The sequence below is a fragment of the Lithobates pipiens genome, unplaced genomic scaffold, assembly GCF_037356315.1.
Source record: "Lithobates pipiens isolate NorthernLeopardFrog02 unplaced genomic scaffold, aLitPip1_a1.2 Scaffold_8, whole genome shotgun sequence".
NCBI lineage: Eukaryota > Metazoa > Chordata > Amphibia > Anura > Ranidae > Lithobates > Lithobates pipiens.
This window is the reverse complement of record NW_027507903.1, coordinates 465961289-465981714: the sequence shown is the minus strand read 5'-3', so window position 1 is coordinate 465981714 and position 20426 is coordinate 465961289. Positions and strand designations below refer to the sequence as shown.

Sequence of the window (20426 nt, the reverse complement as noted above, 5' to 3'; positions counted from 1 at the left end):
GCACAGTATCATATGACCTTTGCACTTTACCCATTGAATAATTATGCATGGAAAATGTATTGAATTTTTATGCACTTTAACCACTTTCAGACAGGACCAATTTGCTGGTCAAAGACCAGACCACTTTTTGCGATTCGGCACTGCGTCGCTTTAACTGACAATTGCGCGGTAGTGCGACGTGGCTCCCAAACAAAATTAACGTCCTTTTTTTCCCCACAAATAAAGCTTTCTTTTGGTGGTATTTGATCACCCCTGCGGTTTTTATTTTTTGCGCTATAAACAAAAATAGAGCGATAATTTTGAAAAAAAACGCATTATTTTTTACTTTTTGTAATAATAAATATCCCCCAAAAATATATAAAAAAACATTTTTTTCCCTCAGTTTAGGCCGATACGTATTCTTCTACATATTTTTGGTAAAAAAAAAAAAAAAAAAAAAAAAAAAAAAAAAAAAAAAAAAAAAAAAAAATCGCAATAAGCGATTGATTGGTTTGGGGCAAAAGTTATAGCGTTTACAAAATAGGGATAGTTTTATAGCATTTTTATTAATAATTTTTTATTATTTTTTTTTTTTACTAGTAATGGCGGCGATCTGCGATTTTTATTGTGACTGCGACATTGTGGGGGACCCATCGGACATTTTTGACACATTTTTGGGACCATTGTCATTTATACAGTAATCACTGCTATATAAATGCAGTGATTCCTGTGTAAATGACACTGGCAGTGAAAGGGTTAACCAGTGGGTGGCAGTGTAGGGGTTAAGTGTTCCTAGGGGTGTGTTACTAACTGTGGGGGGGGTTGGGCTTTCATTTAGTGTACACTGATCTCTGCTCCAATCACATGGAGCAGAGATCAGCGTCACTAGTTGCTAGGCAGAATGGAAAAATGTTGTTTATACAGCATTTCCTCCATTCGGCCGCTCCGTGAGACGATCGCGGGGATGCCCGCGGCGATCGAGTCCGCGGGTCCCGCGACCGGACTCACGGGGGTCCCGGCCAGCGCGAGAGCGCGCCGCCGGCGGCGCGTTCCCGATGGCACGGCGGCAACGAATATTGGACGTACATGTACGCCAATATGCCTGCCCGTGCCATTCTGTCGACGTACATCGTCGTGCGCTGGTCGGGAAGTGGTTAAGGTTTAAACTGAAGGATCAGGATTAGGAATATTGCACTAAATTTACAGGTCATTTTGCACTATTGCTTCTTATTTTTATGTGTTTATTATTTAGAAGATTGAGCTATACATCTATTTTCACTTCACTTGATTTGGGATCTCCCCAGGGTGGGTAGCGCCACATACTATTTGAATTAATCCTAAACTCAGCTAGTTACCTGTATAGAAGACACCTGGGAGCCTGAAATCTTGCTGATTGATAGGGGATTAAATACTTATTTCACTCATTAAAGTGCAAATCAAATCAATTTAGAATTTTTTGTTTAATTAGCCGTCGCTTAAGCTGGATTTAAGCAGGAAACGCTGACTGCTTAAACATTGCATGGGCAAAACACCAAACCACCACAAGGTAAGGGACAGCGCAGAACGGAGCTGTGGCATTAGACAGAACATCCAGTCACTGCTGTGACTTAAACGTAATCCTCACGTACCTGAAGTTGGAGATGCTGACTCCTGTAATTACGCTCAAACATGACATATCGCTTCTCTTTGGACTTATAAAACTTCTTTAAGGAGGCTTTATACTTCTCGCATTCTTCAACCACTTCAGTAGAGAGGTCAACCATAGCTTGGTAATGTCCAATGGGCAGGATGAGAATATGGTCTGACATCAGGCCACCCTTTGCCAGGGCAATGTAACACTGAGGGAAAATTAGAGAAACTGATTAACATATGTACCATTAAAATATTACAGGGTTTAAAAGCCCTAAGAAAAAAAAAAAAAAATAAAATAAAAAAAGCCCTTTAACACTACGACCTTTCTATTTTTGCTGTATTAATGAGCATATGTTTAGCACCTGTCTTGTCGCTATCGCCAAAGCACCACACAGTACTACAACATATGGTATGCATTGTATTCTACTGTACTTGTCTGGGTGCTATTCACAATGCCTGCAACAGTAATGCAGCAGGTTTGAAGCCATGTGCTGTGGTTAACGCATGCATGCCCTGATGCACAAGTATAACTGGGCGGCAACAGGGAAAAAAAAAAAAAAAAAAAAAAAAAAAAGAAAAGAAAAAGTATTCTTGGGATTGGTTATGCTTTAACTTTTCTTCAATTGAAACCATAATACTAAAGGTGGTACACCTACAGCCTTAGACATGGTTCTGTTAAAATTTATAGTATAAGCAATATAAAAAGGAGCAATTCAATTTTTTCATAACCCGTTGGAGGCCAGTGAATGGCTTGAGAGAAATCCCTAAGACTGCAAGGTACTGAAACATGTTTCATGATCCTCTGGGGCCCTGGACGATTAAACCAGTGTGAGTATGTTACACTTACTGTGCTCCCTTGGTGTTATTTTACTTGTCAATCTTTTTGTTAATTTTTGTTATTCCTCTCCTATAAACATAAGGGGCTGTTCCTGACTATATGTAATACAGCACTCCTGTTGCCCACAAATTTTTTCCTTTTACACTGTTATACGTGTTGGGGGCCACTAGAGGGCTCCATCCAAGAGACCATTTGAAAGCACTGCTATAAGGCCAGATCTAGGATGCATAATGCTCATTGATCCTTATCCCATGGGGCTCCATGAGGACAAGCAGGAAAATCATCTCAACTTGCTGAACAGTTCGTCACTAGGTTGAAGACTTCCTATACTATTTTTTTTTGTTCTGAGTTTTGGGACTAAGCCACATACTGCTGGTTGTGTTTTTGTTTAGTTCTGGTATAATGGTTGGGGGGGGGGGGAATTGTTTTAACTCAGTTCACCACTTACAAGGGGGGAAATAATACAGTTTGTATGTGGCACTGGTCTAATGTCTCAACCAGCACCTGTAGATTATACAGGTAGCTGCACTCAGGTTCCAGGTACTCAAAATTCTTTCTACAGGTTAATGTCTAAATGTAATAAAATTGTGTCCTGAATGTGAGGACTGAACAAGTTATAACGAGCCACAATATTTCAGTTCCCTTAACAGTCCAAGCCGCATATCACCTTCCTGCAGGAGACACCTGGATGGCAGCAGGGTCCTGGGTTCAAAGCCTTTCACACTATTTACACATTTGCTAGAGGGGTCTCAATCCTTATCAGTAAGGCTTTACCATGTACAGTACACCAGGTGTTCTCAGACCAGGGGAGAAGGTATGTGGCTGTTCTGTTTAGACATTTAGAAACACAAAATGGGGGGGGGGGGTTTGTCTCTCTTCAGGACGGCTGCAAAATGAGGCGTCTTCCCACTTACAGGAGTCGATCGCCTCCTACTGGTCAACCAATGAGGATTTGGCAGATCCTCCAGTGGTGTGGGACGAGTTCAAGGCAGTGGTGAGGGAGGAGTGCATCTCTGCTATTAAAATCTGACCCACAATGCTGAAATCCTCAAGTTACAAGAAAAGGAATGTGCGGAGAGGCACACCAGCAATCCCTCTGATGCCACTTGTCTCATGGAGGCCAGGCATCTTCTCTCCCTGCATTTCTCAGATCTGGTTCATATGGAGGCAACACAGGGTGAACTCTGTTTTCTCGTAAGGAGACAAAAATGGGATTTTTGTACTCACCATAAAATCCTTTTTTCTGAAGTTCATTGACGGACAGCTCCTTTAATTCTTGACCTTAGGGTTATAACGCCATTTCAGGAGAGGACTAGGCAGAACATGTAACACAGCAAGACTGCACAGTACCACCCAGGGGGCAGTCTCTCTGGCTATAACCCCTCACACTGCTTCCTGCAGCTCAGTTCGTCAAAAAGCAGTACAAACATAAATAAGAGGGGTGTGTGCTGTGTCCATCAATGAACTTCAGAGAAAAGGATTTTATGTAGAGTACAAAAATCTCATTTTCTCTGAAGTTCGTTGACGGACACAGCTACTTTAAGTCTTGACCTTAGGGTCAATTCTTGACAAATCAGCAGATAATGCCCCCATGGAGCCACCAACGCATCTGATGCGTCCGCCCAGGAGTCTCTTGTCCTGGACACAAACCTCTGCACCTCTCGATTGAGCTGAGAGGCCAAGAGGTTGACATCTGGTGTGCCCCACCTTAGACAAAGGAGCCCGAATACCTCCGGATGCAACTACCATACCCCTGGGTCCAGCATCTGAGGACTTAGGTAGTCCACCTGACACTTTTCTACACTCGGGATATATATGCTCCACAGGACTGGCACGTGTCGCTCTACCCACTGTAGGATGCGAGCAACCTGTGCTGCAGCAGAGTTCCTTGTTCCTCCTTGATGGAAGATGTACGCCACCGCCGTGGCATTGTCCGACTGGATCCTGATTGGACGCCCCCTTTTAGCCTCACTGACCATGTGGAGAGGCAAAGCCTGATCGCCTGAAGCTCGAGCACATTGATTGGCAGTTGGGATTCTTCCCCCGACTGAAGGCCCTGGCTTACTGTACTCCCAGCACTCCCCCAACCAGTCAGGCTGGCGTCCGTTGTGACCACCGTCCAATGGAGAGGAAGGAACGATCTCCCAGACCGAAGGGCCGGAGACTTCAGCCACCAGATAAGGGAATCCCTGACTAACTGGCACACCCGAATTTGACAATCCAGTAATAATGGAGATTTGTTCCATTTTGACAAAATCTCCTTCTGCAAGACTGGAGTGTGAAATTGAGCATACGGTACCGCCTCGAAAGTGGCTACCATGAGGCCCAGAACATGCATGCCATCAACAACTTCACTGCAGCTTGTCTGAAGGGAGAAAAACCTCGCTTCTATAGGAGTCCAACAGCAAGCCCAGGTACTCCAGGCTTTGAGTCGGCCCTAACACCAACTTCTTTAGGTTCAGCACCCAAACTCACTGAGAGTCTGCATGGTGATCGCTACATCCTCCCTTAATTCTGAGGCAGAAGCTGCTCTCAGAAGGTGGTCTTCTAGGTAACACACGATTGCGATCCCACGTTGCCTCAACAGCGCCAGAATTGGAGCCGACACCTTGGTAAAGACTCAGGGTGCGAACGTCAGGCCAAAAGGGAGAGCCACAAACCGATAGTGCTCTTCTGACTGCAAATTGCAGAAACCTCTGATGCCTGAGGCATATGGGTACATGTAAATACACATCTTGGATATCCAGGGATGCCAGGAAGTCCCTCTGATGGAGTGCAGAGACCACGGAGCGAACCGATTCCATCCTGAACCCTTGCACTTTCACAAAGCTGTTGAGGGCCTTCAAGCCCAGGATTAGACATACCCCTTCCTTTTTGGGGGACTACAAACAGATTGGAGTAGAATCCCTGGAATCTTTCCAGCGTCTACCATCAACCCGCGCAGTAGCAGGTCCTGTACTGCCCCGAACAGGGCTTCCCGACGAGCTGGAAGTATTAGTAGGTTGGACGAAAAAAAAAAAAAAAAAAAAATCTGATGGACAAGAAACTCTTGTATCCCGATGAAACCAGTTTGAAAACCCACTGATCAGACAGTAGGAGGTCCATCGGGTTGCAAACTCCCGAAGGCAACCCCCCCCCCCCCCCCGCTGAGTTGGGTGGGGGCAAACCTTCACGCGGTAACATTTTTGTTTGCAGACTTGGCTTGCGAAACCAGGGACGCTTTTGTCCTTGAGCAGGTGCCTTGGATTGGGAACGCTTACTTGCCAATCCGGGCGGGCAAAAAGCCGTTTGAGCGGAAAGAGAGGGCCCTTGCCTACGGCGTGGCTCCTTACCCTTATTGGACTGTGGGAGCAACACACACTTCATACCGGTAAAATTTTTAACAATGTCATCCAGTGGCGCTCCAAAATGCCTCTCACCTTGGAAGGGCAAATCTGCCAGAGCTTTTTTGATGCCTGGTCCGCAGACAGGCATTTCAGCCAAATCAGGCGCCGTAGCACCACTGCCGATACCAATGCTCTAGAGAGCAGGGGGACTGTATCCAGGGCTGCATCACAGACATACTAAAGGCCATGCACCAACTAGTCTGACAGCTCTACGCAGACCGGGGAAGACTGTTGCTTCTCCAATTCACAGTGCAACAGCTTTGCCCATTCAGTAAGCTTCTGACACCAAGGCCATGGCCAGCACAGGTCGTAACGCTGACCTCACTACTGTAAACATGGACCTGGCCACTGCTTCGGCCCTCCTGTTGGCAGGAGTCCCTTCTACCGGAATTGTGGTTAATTTAACCTGGATACCGAGGGGTCAACGACCGGAGGAGACATCCATTTTCTCAGGAGCCTCTCCTCAAAAAGGCACCTCCATTGTTCTTGGGACTGAAAAGACCTGCTGCAGACTTCCCCATTCCTTGTAGATGAACTTATCAAAATAAGTCAAATACGGAAACACCTTAAGCAATAAGTATTCCTACTAGCACTTTTTCCTGCGCTAACCCGAACACAGAGTCATTCTCACTGTCCTAACAGTCCTGGTTTTTACCCCCCTTGCGCCCGCACGCCGCTTCCACCCTGGCAAAGGTCTCCAGGACCGCCGACAAAGCATCCATAGACACCACATTTTTTGCAGGTGAGCAGGTTGCAATAGCAGGGATGTCTGGGGAAGAAGCGCCAGCTTCTGATGCCATGCTGACCCTCACTCGCCTGCCACAACTTAGTGACTTAAGGCAAGGTACACAAATACCACCCTCCTAGCTGCTCAGAGGCCCCTCCGCAGGACTCGCCACCCTGACCAAGTGCTGCCGCTGACCGTTCCGCCCTGTTTCAGTCACAAAGTGCTCAGAGTGAAAACCGCACAGTTCTGGAGGTACACAGACCCAGTACTAGAAGTAAAAATGCACTGAGGCTACAAGAAAATGGCTAACTGCCAAACACTGCATAAGACTAAAGGAAAATGGCTGCGGCCTCTCCTGGAGGTAAAATTTACTCGGGCACAGCACAGTAAAAGGGGCAAACCCCCCCCCCCCAAAAAAAAACAGACCCCAACAGCCAGCGCAGCCCTGCCAAAAGCTCAAAGATCCGAACTAGGACTCCTGCTGATTTGGATTTCCTCTTGGAGGATCTAGCCCTCCCAAAGTCATAGGATGCGGAACAGTTGGTGCTGGATGTTAAGATCACCAATAAGGTGATCGTTGCAGCCATTTTTGATTTTACCCCATATAAGGCTCCAGGGCCGGATCACTTTCCCACTGACTTTTATAAAAAATGATGCTGAAGAGTTGGCCCCAAGACTGAATGAACTTCTGGCTCAATGTCTGGAACTAAATAGGCTTCCAGCATCTATGCTGGATGCGTATATGGTCTTATTGCTGAAACCAGGCAAAGACCCTTTAGATCGCTTGTCTTATTGCTCTGCTAAACGCAGATCTGAAGATTCTGACAAAGGTTTTGGCCAATATGCTGGTCGGGTGATCTTCCTGGTCAATATTGATCAGACGGGATTCATGCCCAGAAAGTCTACAGGTACCAATTTGAGAAGATTTACCCATATCCAGCTTCCCAGGCTTGAGGCTGGCACCAGAATCGTGTCGATGAACATAGACAAGGCGCTCGACTCAATTGATTGGAAGTACATGCTCCAGGTGCTGGAGGAAATGGGGTTTGGCAGGGTATTCAGGCAGTGGATTACCTTATTATATAGCAACCCCAGGGTGGCAATTAGGCTAGTTCAGTCTACATCTCTTTTCAGTGGCAAGAGGCACTAGGCAGGGTCGCCCCCTCTATGCCCATTTTTATTTGAACCTTTAGCGGTGGCACTCAGATCATCTATTGAAGTTAAAGCCATTAGAGTGGGTACCACCAAGGAATGCCTGGCATTATATGCAGACAACATGTTATTGTTTCTGGGAGGACCCTGGGTCCTCGCTGCAGGCGACCCTGAAAATACTGAATTACTTTACCACCTTTTCAGGATTGAAGGTGAATTGGAGTAAGTCCTCCATTCTGCCATTGGATGAGGGGGCTAAGGAAAAGGCTGACCATAGTCTGCCGCTAAAGTGGGCATCCTCACATACTTAGGAGTTAAGATTACAGCAGACAGTACTGACTGACACTTAACTTGGCGCACCTATTGACATTTTTTTAAGCAGATGGCTCAAGCATGGCAGAGGCTTCCACTGTCGCTTATAGGGAGGATAAACTTACTGAAAATGAAAATTCTTCCAGTCATTTTATACTTCTTGAGACATGCCCCTGTATGCGTCCCCAAGTCCTTTTTCAAAGTGGATAGCATTACTAGCTCCTTCCTACGGGCCCCCAAACCGCCACACTTAGGACTCAGGTTGCTTCAGGAACCCTGGGGACATAGAGGGTTGGCTCTACCTGACTGGAGGAAGTATTACCTCGTCGGTCAAATGGTGTTTGCCCATAAATGGTTGATATCTGATGGTGATTCCACTACAGTTGTGGAAGAGGCTCACTTAGGGTCTTACGAGACCCTTTGCTTGGCCATCCACAGGGGTGTAAAATCAGACTTCTCTCTCATTGGCTATGAAAGCTACTATTAAGGCATGGGAGGAGGCGTGCAGTTAGCGTGTCTATTGGGCCTGGTTGAGGTGGTTCCTTCCACGGCTCTTAGAAAGTTACTGAACATTCTAGTCTTCTATGGGAGGAAGGTTATATTATTGAAATGGAGGTCTTCCATGCCTCCTGGTGTACCCTTTTGGAAAGGGATTGCGAATTCTATGATGCCCTACTATAAGGCAACGTACCACTCCAGGGGGTGCAGGAAAGAGTTTAACAAAGTATGGCAAACCTGGTTTAATTCCAATACTACGGTTGGATAGGACTGCTCATTGTTTCGTCTGCGTACACACACACACACACACACACACACACACACACACACACACACACACACACACACACACACACCTAATGTTTCCCCGATAGGCTAAAAGCGAGACTTAGATAATTGCAAGTATGTTCTCTGGGCATTGAATTAGTCTGCTGGTATTAGACATGCAGTGCCTTGCGATTGCATTGGCCACTTAAGTATATCCACGGCATGTATCCTGGTGTATCCCCTGTGTTTTAGGGCGAATATCTCATCCGAGGACGGTGGTGAACTGAGTTATGGGTTGTTGGGAGGGGGGTGGGGGGGGGTAAGGTTTTCCAAGGAGTACAGTCAGTTGCCTAGGTTAGGTAGATTGAATTGTGTCATAGTTGACCATGTTGGTCATGGAGCGTCTTAAATTACTTTAATAAAAAGAATTTTACAAAAAAAAAAATACAAATTATATATCTCTAATCTCTCCAGACCCACAGAAACATACATGTTCACCAATGCTGACTACAAGGTGTTTCTCCACTTCTGGGCTTGCGAGACAGAACCAGCATGGTCCGGTAGGTTGTGCTAGAAGAGAAAACATTTGATTAGAAAAGTATCCAGTAAACAGCAGTAAATAAGGCCTCACTAACGTGGTAAAAATTGTAACCAGGATCTAGTAGATCATTGCAACTGGATGTACAGGTTAAGGCTGACAGCTGATAGATAGTGGCTGCAGTCAGCTGGTGTTTGGATGGAATGACACAGAAAGCAAGTAGCTGCTGTTGGGGGATACAAAGCTGCAAGAATCAGGAAAGACTGTGGGGGTGGAACTCTTCTACTGAAAGTACAAACTATATAATTTTTCCCTCTTGAGGACTTTCTAGCCAAAATACAAACTGGCTGTATATAAAAGAAAGTGATGTCTGTAAAATTCAGTGAACCAATTTTTAAGCCCAACTCTACCCAAATATTTGTGCTTTGCACAGAGTGAAGTAGCTTTTTGTGAAGGCACAAGGGAGATTCCCCTCATTTCCTGTAGGGGGTTACAGGAAGTGAGAAATCTCCGAATAATGGTATATCCACAGTGATAAAGCATTCTTTGAAAATCCTAATTGTAGAAAGTTATAACGTCCCATCCGATTTTGACCTTTGTGCCCATTTGAGAGATTCTTCCACTATGTTGTCAACAAGACAGAAAGGTAGGTTAAATCACCCCAATGGGTTACAACAACCTTTGCACACTTAAAGTAACGAAATGAAAAGATTTTTAGTATATCCCAATGCTACCGCACTGATATTGAATCACATTTACATAGAATTGTGACTTGGAGGTTGTAAAACTCCCTGTACGATTTTTCCTATAAGTAAAGCTTTATTCTAGGCTTACCTATAGGGACTATAAATATCTCCTATACATCCACCGTTTAGGAGATATTTACTGTGCCGGGCTTAGTTTGCAGGCAAGTGTCAGATAATGTGCTAGTATGCAATGCATACTAGAACATTATGCCTATACCACATCAGGGTTTACTGCTTCTTTAAAGTAGTAAGATGGCAGGGTACAGTCAGTTGCTTACGGTGTTTTCTTGGCTGTTTTGCCTGGCCACCCCTCCCATCTGAGTGACGTTTCTTTCCTTGCGACTGCTTCAAATCAAAGAAGAACTGTTGTGCCGACACATCCTGCAATTAAAACAAATAGATTTTTTTTAAATTATGGTTTAAAGCCAGCCAGGTTTAAAATGTAGTTGTGACGTTTATATTGCAAATCGGGGGGGGGGGGGGGGGGGGGGCATACATCATGCAAAAAAATAAATAAATATCTGCTTTGCGCAAAATTAACAGTCACTTCTATTGCAAAGTTTGCATTTACAGCCTGTGGTCAGCCAGAGACAGCAGGAACTTTCGGATCTACTATGATAGTGAATAACGTTGGGCTGACCCTAGAGAGAGGTTTGAGTGGAACACTGGGCAGTGCATAACAGGTTGTAGAACAGCGGTACGGGCAGGGGTATGCTGAGCATCAACAGCATGTTGCAAACCTATGGTGAACAAGGGCAGCAATATTTGCAGCACAGTAAAACCTTGGTTTGAGAGCTTTTGCAAGACAAGCAGAAAACTTATATACATTTTGACTTGATATACAAGTAGAGTCATGTCACAACTGAGTATAAAACAGAGGCACCTCTAAGTGTAGCAATATGATTGCACTTAATGAAGGTACAACATTTAGTAACTCACATGGTTGATGATTAAGCCAGGCACATCCAAGTACGCAGGCATCTGGGTAAAGCTGTCCACATAGACCATCTTCCCTTCCATGAGCGCTTCAATCTTTGCTTTCCTGGTCACGATTACAGACAGCAGTGAGAGGCGGCGGTGCAGAGGACAGTCTATGTGGATGCCTGCATACTTAGATGTGCCTCTTTTAATCAACCATGTGAGTTGTTAAACGTACCTTCATTAAATGTAACCATGTTACGACATTTAGAAGCGCCTATTTTCTGTTTTATACTCAGTTGTGACATGACTACTTGTATATCAAGTCAAAATGTATTTAGAAGTTTTGCTCGTCTTGCAAAAGCTCTCAAACAAACATTGCTGACCATGTCCACCATAGGTTTGCTACATGCTGTCAATGCTCTGCATACCCCTGCCCATACCGCTGTCTGCTCAGCTCCCTCCCTGGTAGCACCTACCACTATGCCAGTCCCTATGCCACCGATAGACAAGCTGAGCTGGGGATGCATGGCTGGAGCACATAGGGCTGGGTGCAGTGAACCCTTACATTACAATATATCCAGTGAAGTGACTGGCCTCATGTGATATACACAGATGAAACAAATCCTTCTACACAAATTGTATCTGTCTGAACAGATGTAGAGAAGACAAGACTGCACACAAAGTGCCAAAATATAAAGCTTGTCAGAGTTCAGAAAAAAAAAGTGGGAAAAGGTCCAGCCTTTAAAATGAACCTGGTAATTTGTCTAGTATGGGCAAAAACACAGGTTTGCTTTAAAAAGGTTTTAAGGCTCCTTAGGAATCTCAGGCTTCAGGTTGCCTGATCCCAGTTCTTGAAGCAGTTCACAGCCTTCTGGATGACCCTTCAATTTCCTTTTACTCTGTATTTTAAAGAGTTTTTTTTTTTGTGGGAAAAAAAAAAAAAAAAGAAGGAGGGAAAGGTAAAGTTTCTAAAGTTTGGAGTAAAGAATATTCGGCAGATAAAGTTCATTTTTAGAATACTGCACCTTCTGAATCACCAGAGTGCTGGAATCTTCCATGAATCTAGATCCCTTCTTAGCCTTTGTAAGGTCGGCAGGAAGTTTAATTTTAATGTCATGGTATGGTCAGCAGGTACACAAGTACAGAGATATTGAGGGGCTCTCACCAGAGCGGAAAATGAAGGCACAGGATATATGTGTATTCTGATCAGGAAATATTAAAAGCGTCTGATTTCTGGAGATTAACCTTAAAAGCCTGATAAAAGCTCAAAATTTCTGTAACTCCTGTAGGAAGGACAGTGGGGAAATGATAGGATTTGTGATGTTAACAGTGAAAGGGGGCATCCTGTTGCACAAATGATTAATGATGGGCTCAGCATGTTCAGATCTAAGCCGCCAGGAAGCCGGCACTGCACACCACCAATCATAGGCAGCATGTGTATGTGCAGCTGCCAGTTGGGAAATGCCTCACTGCCTAGGACTGGCAGTGTGCAGTGACAGCTTCTTGGCAGGTTTGATCTGAACTCAAAGCCCATCACTGCAAATGTTGAAAGGGGCCGTACTGGTGCCATTTATGCAAATCATGGCCAAGGTGGGGAGCACAGAGCTGTGATCCAGAGGAGCATTGGGGTCGGTACCCCTATGTGTGCCAGCATACTTTGCAGATGCAGCAAAAGCCTTTCACAGTAGATTGGACTTTCCTGCAGACAGCAGGATTAGGAGGGGAGGACTTTTTACCCTAGATATATTGGTCATACAGATCGAATTCTCTGACTTCCCTGATAAAAGCTACCTGGTCTGGAGAAAATGATCTGTTTGAGAATAGCTTTAAGTCACAATTTAATCAAGATATCAGTCTATAAATGGTGCAGAGTAGGTGGATCTTTATCGGGTTTCAAAATTAACAAGATCTGAGCCCTGGTCAGGTCTGGTGGTAAGGTGTAGCCCCTCAAGATGGAGTTAAATGCCTCCAAGCAAAAATGGGAGAGCTGTGGTAAAAGGGAATTTTAGTAGTACGCAGTGAGGCCATCTGGGCTGCAAGCTTTAACCACTCATTGTTCAATATGTTGCCACGATTAGCTCTTCAGGATTAATAGGCTTGGCTAGGGTTTCCTGGACCCTGCACATTTTATTTATGCCAGGGCTTGACAACCCCAGGCGCCAGGTCGCCAATGCGACCAGAAATTGCAACCTGGCGCTTAAGCTGCCACCAGCCCGTTCACTATTGATGCCCCAGACATGCAGCGCATTAACACTGAGTGCCGTCGTCCTCCCTCCTCCACACTCAGCGGCTCTGGCAAGCATCAAGCGCCGCACTAAGTGTGTAAAACTGAGAAGCAACAGAGAGGAGAGAGGAGGATCTGTCAGATTTCAGCTTGATGTCGGGGGTGGGCGGGATCCAGCAGCTATCAAACACGAGCCAATGGGATCTGGGCAGGCTGTCCTTAAGCAGCCCAATCGTTGGCTGATGTTTGATAGCTGCTGAGTCCCGCCCACCCCGACATCAAGCTCAAATCTGACAGATCTGCCTCTGTTACTTGTCAGTTTCACACCCAGACTGGGTCCCGCCCACCCCCAACATCAAGTTCAATTCTGAGAGCTCCTCTGTTACTTTTCAGTAACAGAGAGCTCAGTGTGCCACCTGCCAGTGCCACTGCCAACCAGTGCCACCTGCCAGTGCCAAGTGTCACCGCCAACCAGTGCCACCTGCCAGTGCCACCGCCAATCAGTGCCATCTGCTACCACCAGTGCCGCCAACCAGTGCCACCGCCAATCAATGCCACCACAACCAGTGCCACTGCCAATCAGTGCCACCACCAACCAGGGCCAATCAGTACCACCTGCCAGTGGCAACCAGTACCATCTGTCAGTCCCAAACCAGTGCCACCTGTTGCCAGCCTTACTCTTTCTGGTCAGCCCATAACCCTGATGTAACAGCGTTACATTGGAGTTATTGACTGGGTGCTCCGTTGCGAGTTAAGGATAGGGGGTGAAAATGACTGGCCTTATCCCGGGAGCTGACAATCCATATCACTCTTAAAAAACAAAAATAAAAAATAAAATTAAAAAAAACTGGCTCCTAAATTCAAAGCATTATTGTTAACCCCTGATTTATGCTGTTGAAAATGCAAATGGTTTAGTGGCAACACTGCAAATACTACTGTTGCATTGTGAGAAATGAGAGACTCATAGGCATGCTGAAGACCCAGGAGCCAACAAAAAAGTTGACAATGAAGTTTGAGATATTAGAAGGTAATTGACCAGAGAAAAAATACACAAACAGGAGGACACCTACTGATGGCTACCACAAACTGTTTATTCATATACAGGAAGCAGTTGTGGATGTCTAGACATACACTGGTATGAGCATTGGTGTATTTTATTTTTTCTATATGAATAAACATTTTGCAGCAACCATCAGTAGCAATTTTGTGTATTTTTCTAATTGAGTAACAGTGGAGACCCTGTCCCTTATACGGATAGTTCACGTTATGGGGCCAGCCTCCAAATTATTGGCAATTCTCAGGTTTTACAATTGGCAACAATCCCAGAAATTGATCTCAATTTTTCCAGATAGTGGGAGCCTGGAAGAAACCCCTGGTCTTTTAGGAGTGTGAAACAAGGTTGTATGGATTAGAATTCATGATTGCTAGCAAGATTAATGAAAGAGTAAACAGGGTAAAGGGTATTTGAGAAGACATGGGCCCCATGGACCAAATAGATGCATAACCAGCTAGCCCCATCAGTGCTGCCCTCATGCTTTTCCTTCAATTTTCAGCTCCTTTCTTGCCCTTGTGCCCACCTGCTTTTCCACATTGTTATGATACAATTTCTAGATATTTAAAGCATCAAAAGGTTATGCTGTTCATTTATTGAATGTTTAGAAGAAAATAGATTGAACAAGACAATTAGTGACAAGACATCTATAACCAGAATAGAATTTAATTTGATGAAAAGGCTGGACAACCACACTCTGTACCAGAAGAATTTCTTTTTAAACCGTATTCAATAAAGGGGTTAACAGTGTGGTCGTCCAGCCTTTCTTCGATTCATTCCTACATGCAGAGCCAGCAGGTGGGATGCATTATGAGACGTTTGCCTAGAGCAGCGTTTTTCAGAATATGATTTATTACCACTTGCTCCAGTGCCAAAAGACAGTTCTAAAAGCAGTTTGTGCCAGTGCTTCCAAACGGTTTCTCAAGCATTAGTTAATATCTTGGTGGAATTACAATGTAGTTGTGTATAATGCTTCTACTATTACTATCAGTTTGAACATTTTTCACCAAAAGTATTGCACTTCCACCTACCATCTGGAATTAAATAAAAAAAAGGAAGATTAACTACCTCTGTGCCTTCAGCCACGTGACTCTTCTTGCCTTCCTTTGATGCTTTCCTGTAGGGATTTTCACTGACATCTAGTGGCTGTTTCACAAGCTCTGCTGCATCCATCGAACTCATTGGTAGGATCGTAAATGCATAGATGTACTGCAAGAAAGATTTCCAATCATTTAATCCATTACACTTCAGAGATGCACTATGCATATGCTATTAATTTGTGGACATCCATTCAACACGCCTATATGAGATTGTTGGCTATCCCATTTCAAAAACCATGGGTCTGTCCTTGTGGCTATACCTGCCACCACACAGGAGTGGAATGCCATGGAGTGCATCTAGGGGGATTGTGCCTATTCGGATAAAAGCACTAGTGAGATCAGGTACCGTCATTAGGCCAAGAAGACCTGGCTCACAAGCTACATTCAATAGTGTTGAGTTCACGGTTCTAAAAAGGAGGCCACTGCATTCCACACTAAACAAATGATGTGCCTTTCTGGAGATGGCTTTGTGCAGTCATCTGGGAAAAGAAGTCTTCCCCAAACTTAACACAAGGCAGGAGTGCACAATTGGCTAATATATCTGTATGTTGTAGAATTACCCATAACCTTCACTGAAACACTTGAACTGAATCATTTGAAGGGACATCTACACACTTTTCCCCCTATACTGCAAGTGTGATGGCCAGGTGTTCACAAGACGGTGGCCATTAAGGGCTCATTTACACAGGCAGACAGCATAACATGTAAAATAAAGACAAAACCCACACATCCAGCACAGAATAACCCTGTCTGCCACCACATTGCCTCAGGTTGGATAATAATGTAGTATAGAAAGCAGATCAAACACAGGAATGGGACATGTGTCCCTCCATGGGCGCCAAACATTAATAATCCTATTTTCTTTCAAATTCATTGAGGGGCACAGTGCTAAATATTTCCATAAACACTTACCTGAGCCTGTCAGAGTTCCAGCACTGTGCCTGGCTGCAATCTTCTCTTCCCTATTTTCTCCCCTCAGACTGGCAGCAGAGCCACTGGATCCTGCGGCTGTGAAATTCTGTGAGGAGGGAGAAGGGGCAGACTGAGCCAAGCTGTGCATCAATGGACGCAGCCTGGCTCAGGATCAAGCCCCCAGGTCTGCCCCATAGAAATAAGATTGCTATGGAGCACACAGAGACAAGAGTGCCAGCAGGGAACCCCAGAAGATGGAGGTTCAGGGGGTCAACTCCGTGCAAAATCATTACACAGAGCAGGCACGTATTTTATAAAAATTTGGCTGGCACAATGATTAACCTTCAGAACATGCAAAAAAGCAGTCCACCCGAGTGATTCAAAACACAGCAAACACTAGGGGGCCATACACACTATACAATTTTTAGATTGCTGAGAGATACACTAACAGCCTGAAACAGAATGAATGTCTATTAACTGGAGTCAAAAATAAAAAAAATTATAGGGATGGGAGAACAATGTCCTAGTTCAAGTTTAAGGCATAAAAATGAAATGCTGGGCATCAACACCACCTTGTCCTTTCACAAAAGAAAGGGTGCCATCAGGATAAAAATCAGCCAGCTTCAGACAGACACTCATCTTGCAGATATGATGGCTACAAGAAATACTAGTGTGAGTTGAAGTGCAGAGATAACCAAATTAGACTTCAAAGAAGTCAGAGGGGAAAGGACAAGGAGTGAGGCCAAAGGCAGCAGCATAGAAAAGGCAGAAGCCTGACCCTTGATAGTGCCAAGAGCCAAATGTTGGTCCAGACATAGCTGCAGGAAAGAGGATTCCCCCCCCCCCACAGGAAGACACCTGGTGTGGAATCTTCGAACCACCACTTGGAAGTATACCGTATGTCTAGTGAAAGACCTTGTAAGAAGTTATTCTTCCTACCGTTTATGATTGGAGGAAAACCAAGCCAGATGCCACTGTACCTCAGCAACTAGGCTTTAAACGGTTATGCTGTCAGCAATTGTAGGGAAGGACAGAAAATTGGGACTAAGTGTAAGAGCGCACTGGGTATCTGCCAGTAGTTTTATGTGGTGGAATGAATTTCTGCCTAGACCAGCTCAGAGGACTTAATGTACTTTTGACAAAACTGGAACACAAATCAGCCCAGGACAGAATCAATCTACAGCTTGCTGTGGTGAGACTTCGGGTTCCTCCATGAAGATTGATGTATGCCATCATTGTGACATTGGACCAGCTTATTTGGAAGGTCATCCCATCCAGATTCAAATGTACAAAGGTGCAGAGACAACAAAATCACTGATCCAGACACAGGACCTTGAATTACTGAGTATCTTCTAAAAACCAGCAAGGACTTCCTGACTCTAGAGCCAGATTCTTAAAGTGATTCTAAAGGTTTTCTTTGTTTTAAGCAAACATGTTATACTGATCTGCTCTATGCAATAATTTTCCACAAAGCAGCTCCGATACCCTTTTTGGTCCCTTGACAGCTGTCCTGGCTCCTCCCTCGTTTAGGGCCCCAGTAGCAAGCCTCTTGCTATAGGGATACTTGAACAGGCTCGCTACTGAGCCACACTCTTGTGAATAGACATTGTCAATACCTCCTGCTGCAGTCACTCAGGGTGTTTTTTTTTTTTTTTGCCTTTTTAACCAGTTTAAAGTGGAAGTAAACTCCCCTATCGTTTTCAGCCACGGAAGCTGCCATCTTTGCCTTTGTTTAATCTTCAACTGCTATGGTGCTGCACATGCGATTCGTTATGGCACCAGCCATTGGATGGTTTGATAGTTTGGCTGAGAGCACAGCCAATGTGCAGTTAGCATTCCCTGCATGCCTTTTTTTTTTTTTTTTTTTTTAACTTTTTAAATCGATGGGTTTACTTCCACTTTAAGCTACCAGACCAGGGCTAACCTGAAACAGATGAATAAGATTGTCCAGCAACCAGATCAACTTGTCCCACGACAGCACAATGTTGCATTTTAGAGGTGTGAAATTAAATTAGGCAATGTCACTGCCTTAACAAGGATCCTAGTTTGTAGTATGAATTAGAGACTGGAGCTTCTAAAGTTCTTCCTGTGGAAGAAACACACACTAGTCCAAAATGTGTCCAGGTTAAACCCAGATATGTCAGCAATCGGTCACTGAACCGACTCATTTGAGGTTTTAGGATTCATTCAAGTCTCCAACATCTGGAAAGTTATGTTGTTCAACACAGCCTGCGCTGACTTTTTTTTTCAAAAGAAGGTTGTTCACTACGAGTATGCTAGGAGAGCACAGCAGGGCTAGTATTGAGTGGGGCTGAAGAACAGGGCCAAAACTAGTATTGAGGCACCACAGCAGAGCATAAGAATCACTAAAGTGCTGGGGAAAAAAATAAAAAAAATAAAAAAAAGGTAGAAACTAGAAACTCTTCCTAGAAAAATAAATAAAAAAAAAGGGATGTGATGGCAGATTCCATGTAAGGGGAAAAAAAAAAAAAAAGGCACCAAACACCTTAAATTCTTTGAGATGTAAAATGTGGTGAATGTCCCCTTTGGGCTAGGAAAGTAAAAATAAAATTTACCGGAAAGTTTTCACTCTTTACAGATCTGGTTGGAAAAGTAAATGCAAAAGGTGAACATCTTTGCGGCCTTAAATAACCCAAAAAACACAAGCAAAAGGCTGATCCTCCAATTTCAGAGTGGTATGAGCTGCATAAAAAAGGTAGAGAGGACTCCAAGGACAGAATAGACAGCAGAGGATAGCATGATTCCAAGTTAGAGACGTAAACACCATCAACAGGTACTCTGCAAGCAGCCCTAAGCAGTTAGTAGAATGCAAACTGGGAGAACTACCACAGGCGTGCAGAACCAGACATGTTAGGATTCCCTAATGTTAAAGAAGGTATAGAATAGTCTCAATATTCATTATTTTTATTATTAAATATTTATGGAGGTTTATAGTGGGAGGGGTTATTTTAGGCTGGCTTAGTTGTTTGCCATTATCCAATCCTCCTGGAGAGGACTGTATAACCCAAATGTTACAGAATTCTTATGTCCCTCAACAGACCCAAAAGAAACATCCTTGATGCTGTAATAGGCACCTCCTATTACATGCTGTATTTATGGTAACATAAGGACAAAGCAGCGGAGGTTAGTACTATATCACTAACCGAGACTAAAGTGTATACTTAAGAAAAAAAAAAAAAAAAAAAGCCACCTATACTATCAAAATCTAAATGCTGGCATTTAGAAGGTGCAACACACACTTAAAACCCCAGTGACAACATAATTACCTTTTTCTTACCGGGATTGCCCACGCTTGCCAGGGCTATAAACCGGCTCACATGCTGGGCACTTTCCTGCAAGACCACATGATTTCTGTAGAGAGAAAAAAAAAAAACCCCTACATAAGAATTTGTATATTTTAACACACACACACACACACACACACACACACACACACACACACACACACACACACACACACACCTTGAATGTTGGCAACTATAGAGTGCATCAAAATGGCCATGATAAAAACAATAAAAAAAAAAATTAGACAGAAAGGCTGAAAGCCTTTTGAAAAACACATTGCCCCATGTTCCTCTAAATCAAGGGTGCCCAACCTTTTAAAGAGCAAGGGCCACTTAAGCGACTTAGTAACCAGTCGCCGGCCATAATGAGTGGTGCGGGCGGATGACAGGTCCATGGTCACCCTGCATATGCAGAGCGGACACGGACATGGCTCACTCTACGGGCCTTCCGATCTGATCTGCCATAATGGAATGGGACAGATCCCCCCCTTTGTTTTTTAGTGGACCAGATTGGAGGTAGGTAGGTGTATACAGCCACAAGTCCGTTTACATCTGTGGCTCAATAGAGGTGAATGAGGGTCCAATTGGGTCGGACCGATCACACCAAAGGGGCCTAATGCTGCTTTTACACTGACACGCTGTGGTTTACCTGTACTGCAAGTGCAGTACACCTGTGGCTTTCCTGTAGGTTAGCTGCACTTTGCCCTAGACTTCTATTATATCCTGCAGGTGTGGGGCACTTTCTGAAAGCACACCACACCTGCAGGTAATAACAGAAGTCTATGGCTCAGTGCAGGTAACCCAAAGGTGTTCTGCGCTGCACCTGCAGATCAGTTTG

At 44.4% G+C, this 20426-nt stretch overlaps 1 protein-coding gene across 3 annotated transcripts in view; it reads right to left on the bottom strand.

The window, feature by feature from the left end:
* The window catches only part of CWF19L1 (CWF19 like cell cycle control factor 1), a 52868-nt gene that overhangs the window by 12855 nt on the left and 19587 nt on the right, over window positions 1–20426 (bottom strand). The window contains exons 7-11 of one of the 3 annotated variants that reach the window (XM_077468540.1): window positions 19571–19655; window positions 15340–15480; window positions 10354–10456; window positions 9282–9361; window positions 1608–1817 (exon numbers count right to left, since the gene is read on the bottom strand). In XM_077468540.1, coding sequence (XP_077324666.1) covers window positions 1608–1817; window positions 9282–9361; window positions 10354–10456; window positions 15340–15480; window positions 19571–19655 — 619 coding nt within the window. Of the gene's footprint in view, window positions 1–1607; window positions 1818–9281; window positions 9362–10353; window positions 10457–15339; window positions 15481–16283; window positions 16395–19570; window positions 19656–20426 lie in introns of those variants that run through there. The other 2 variants (XM_077468542.1, XM_077468541.1) reach the window with 2 other exon arrangements.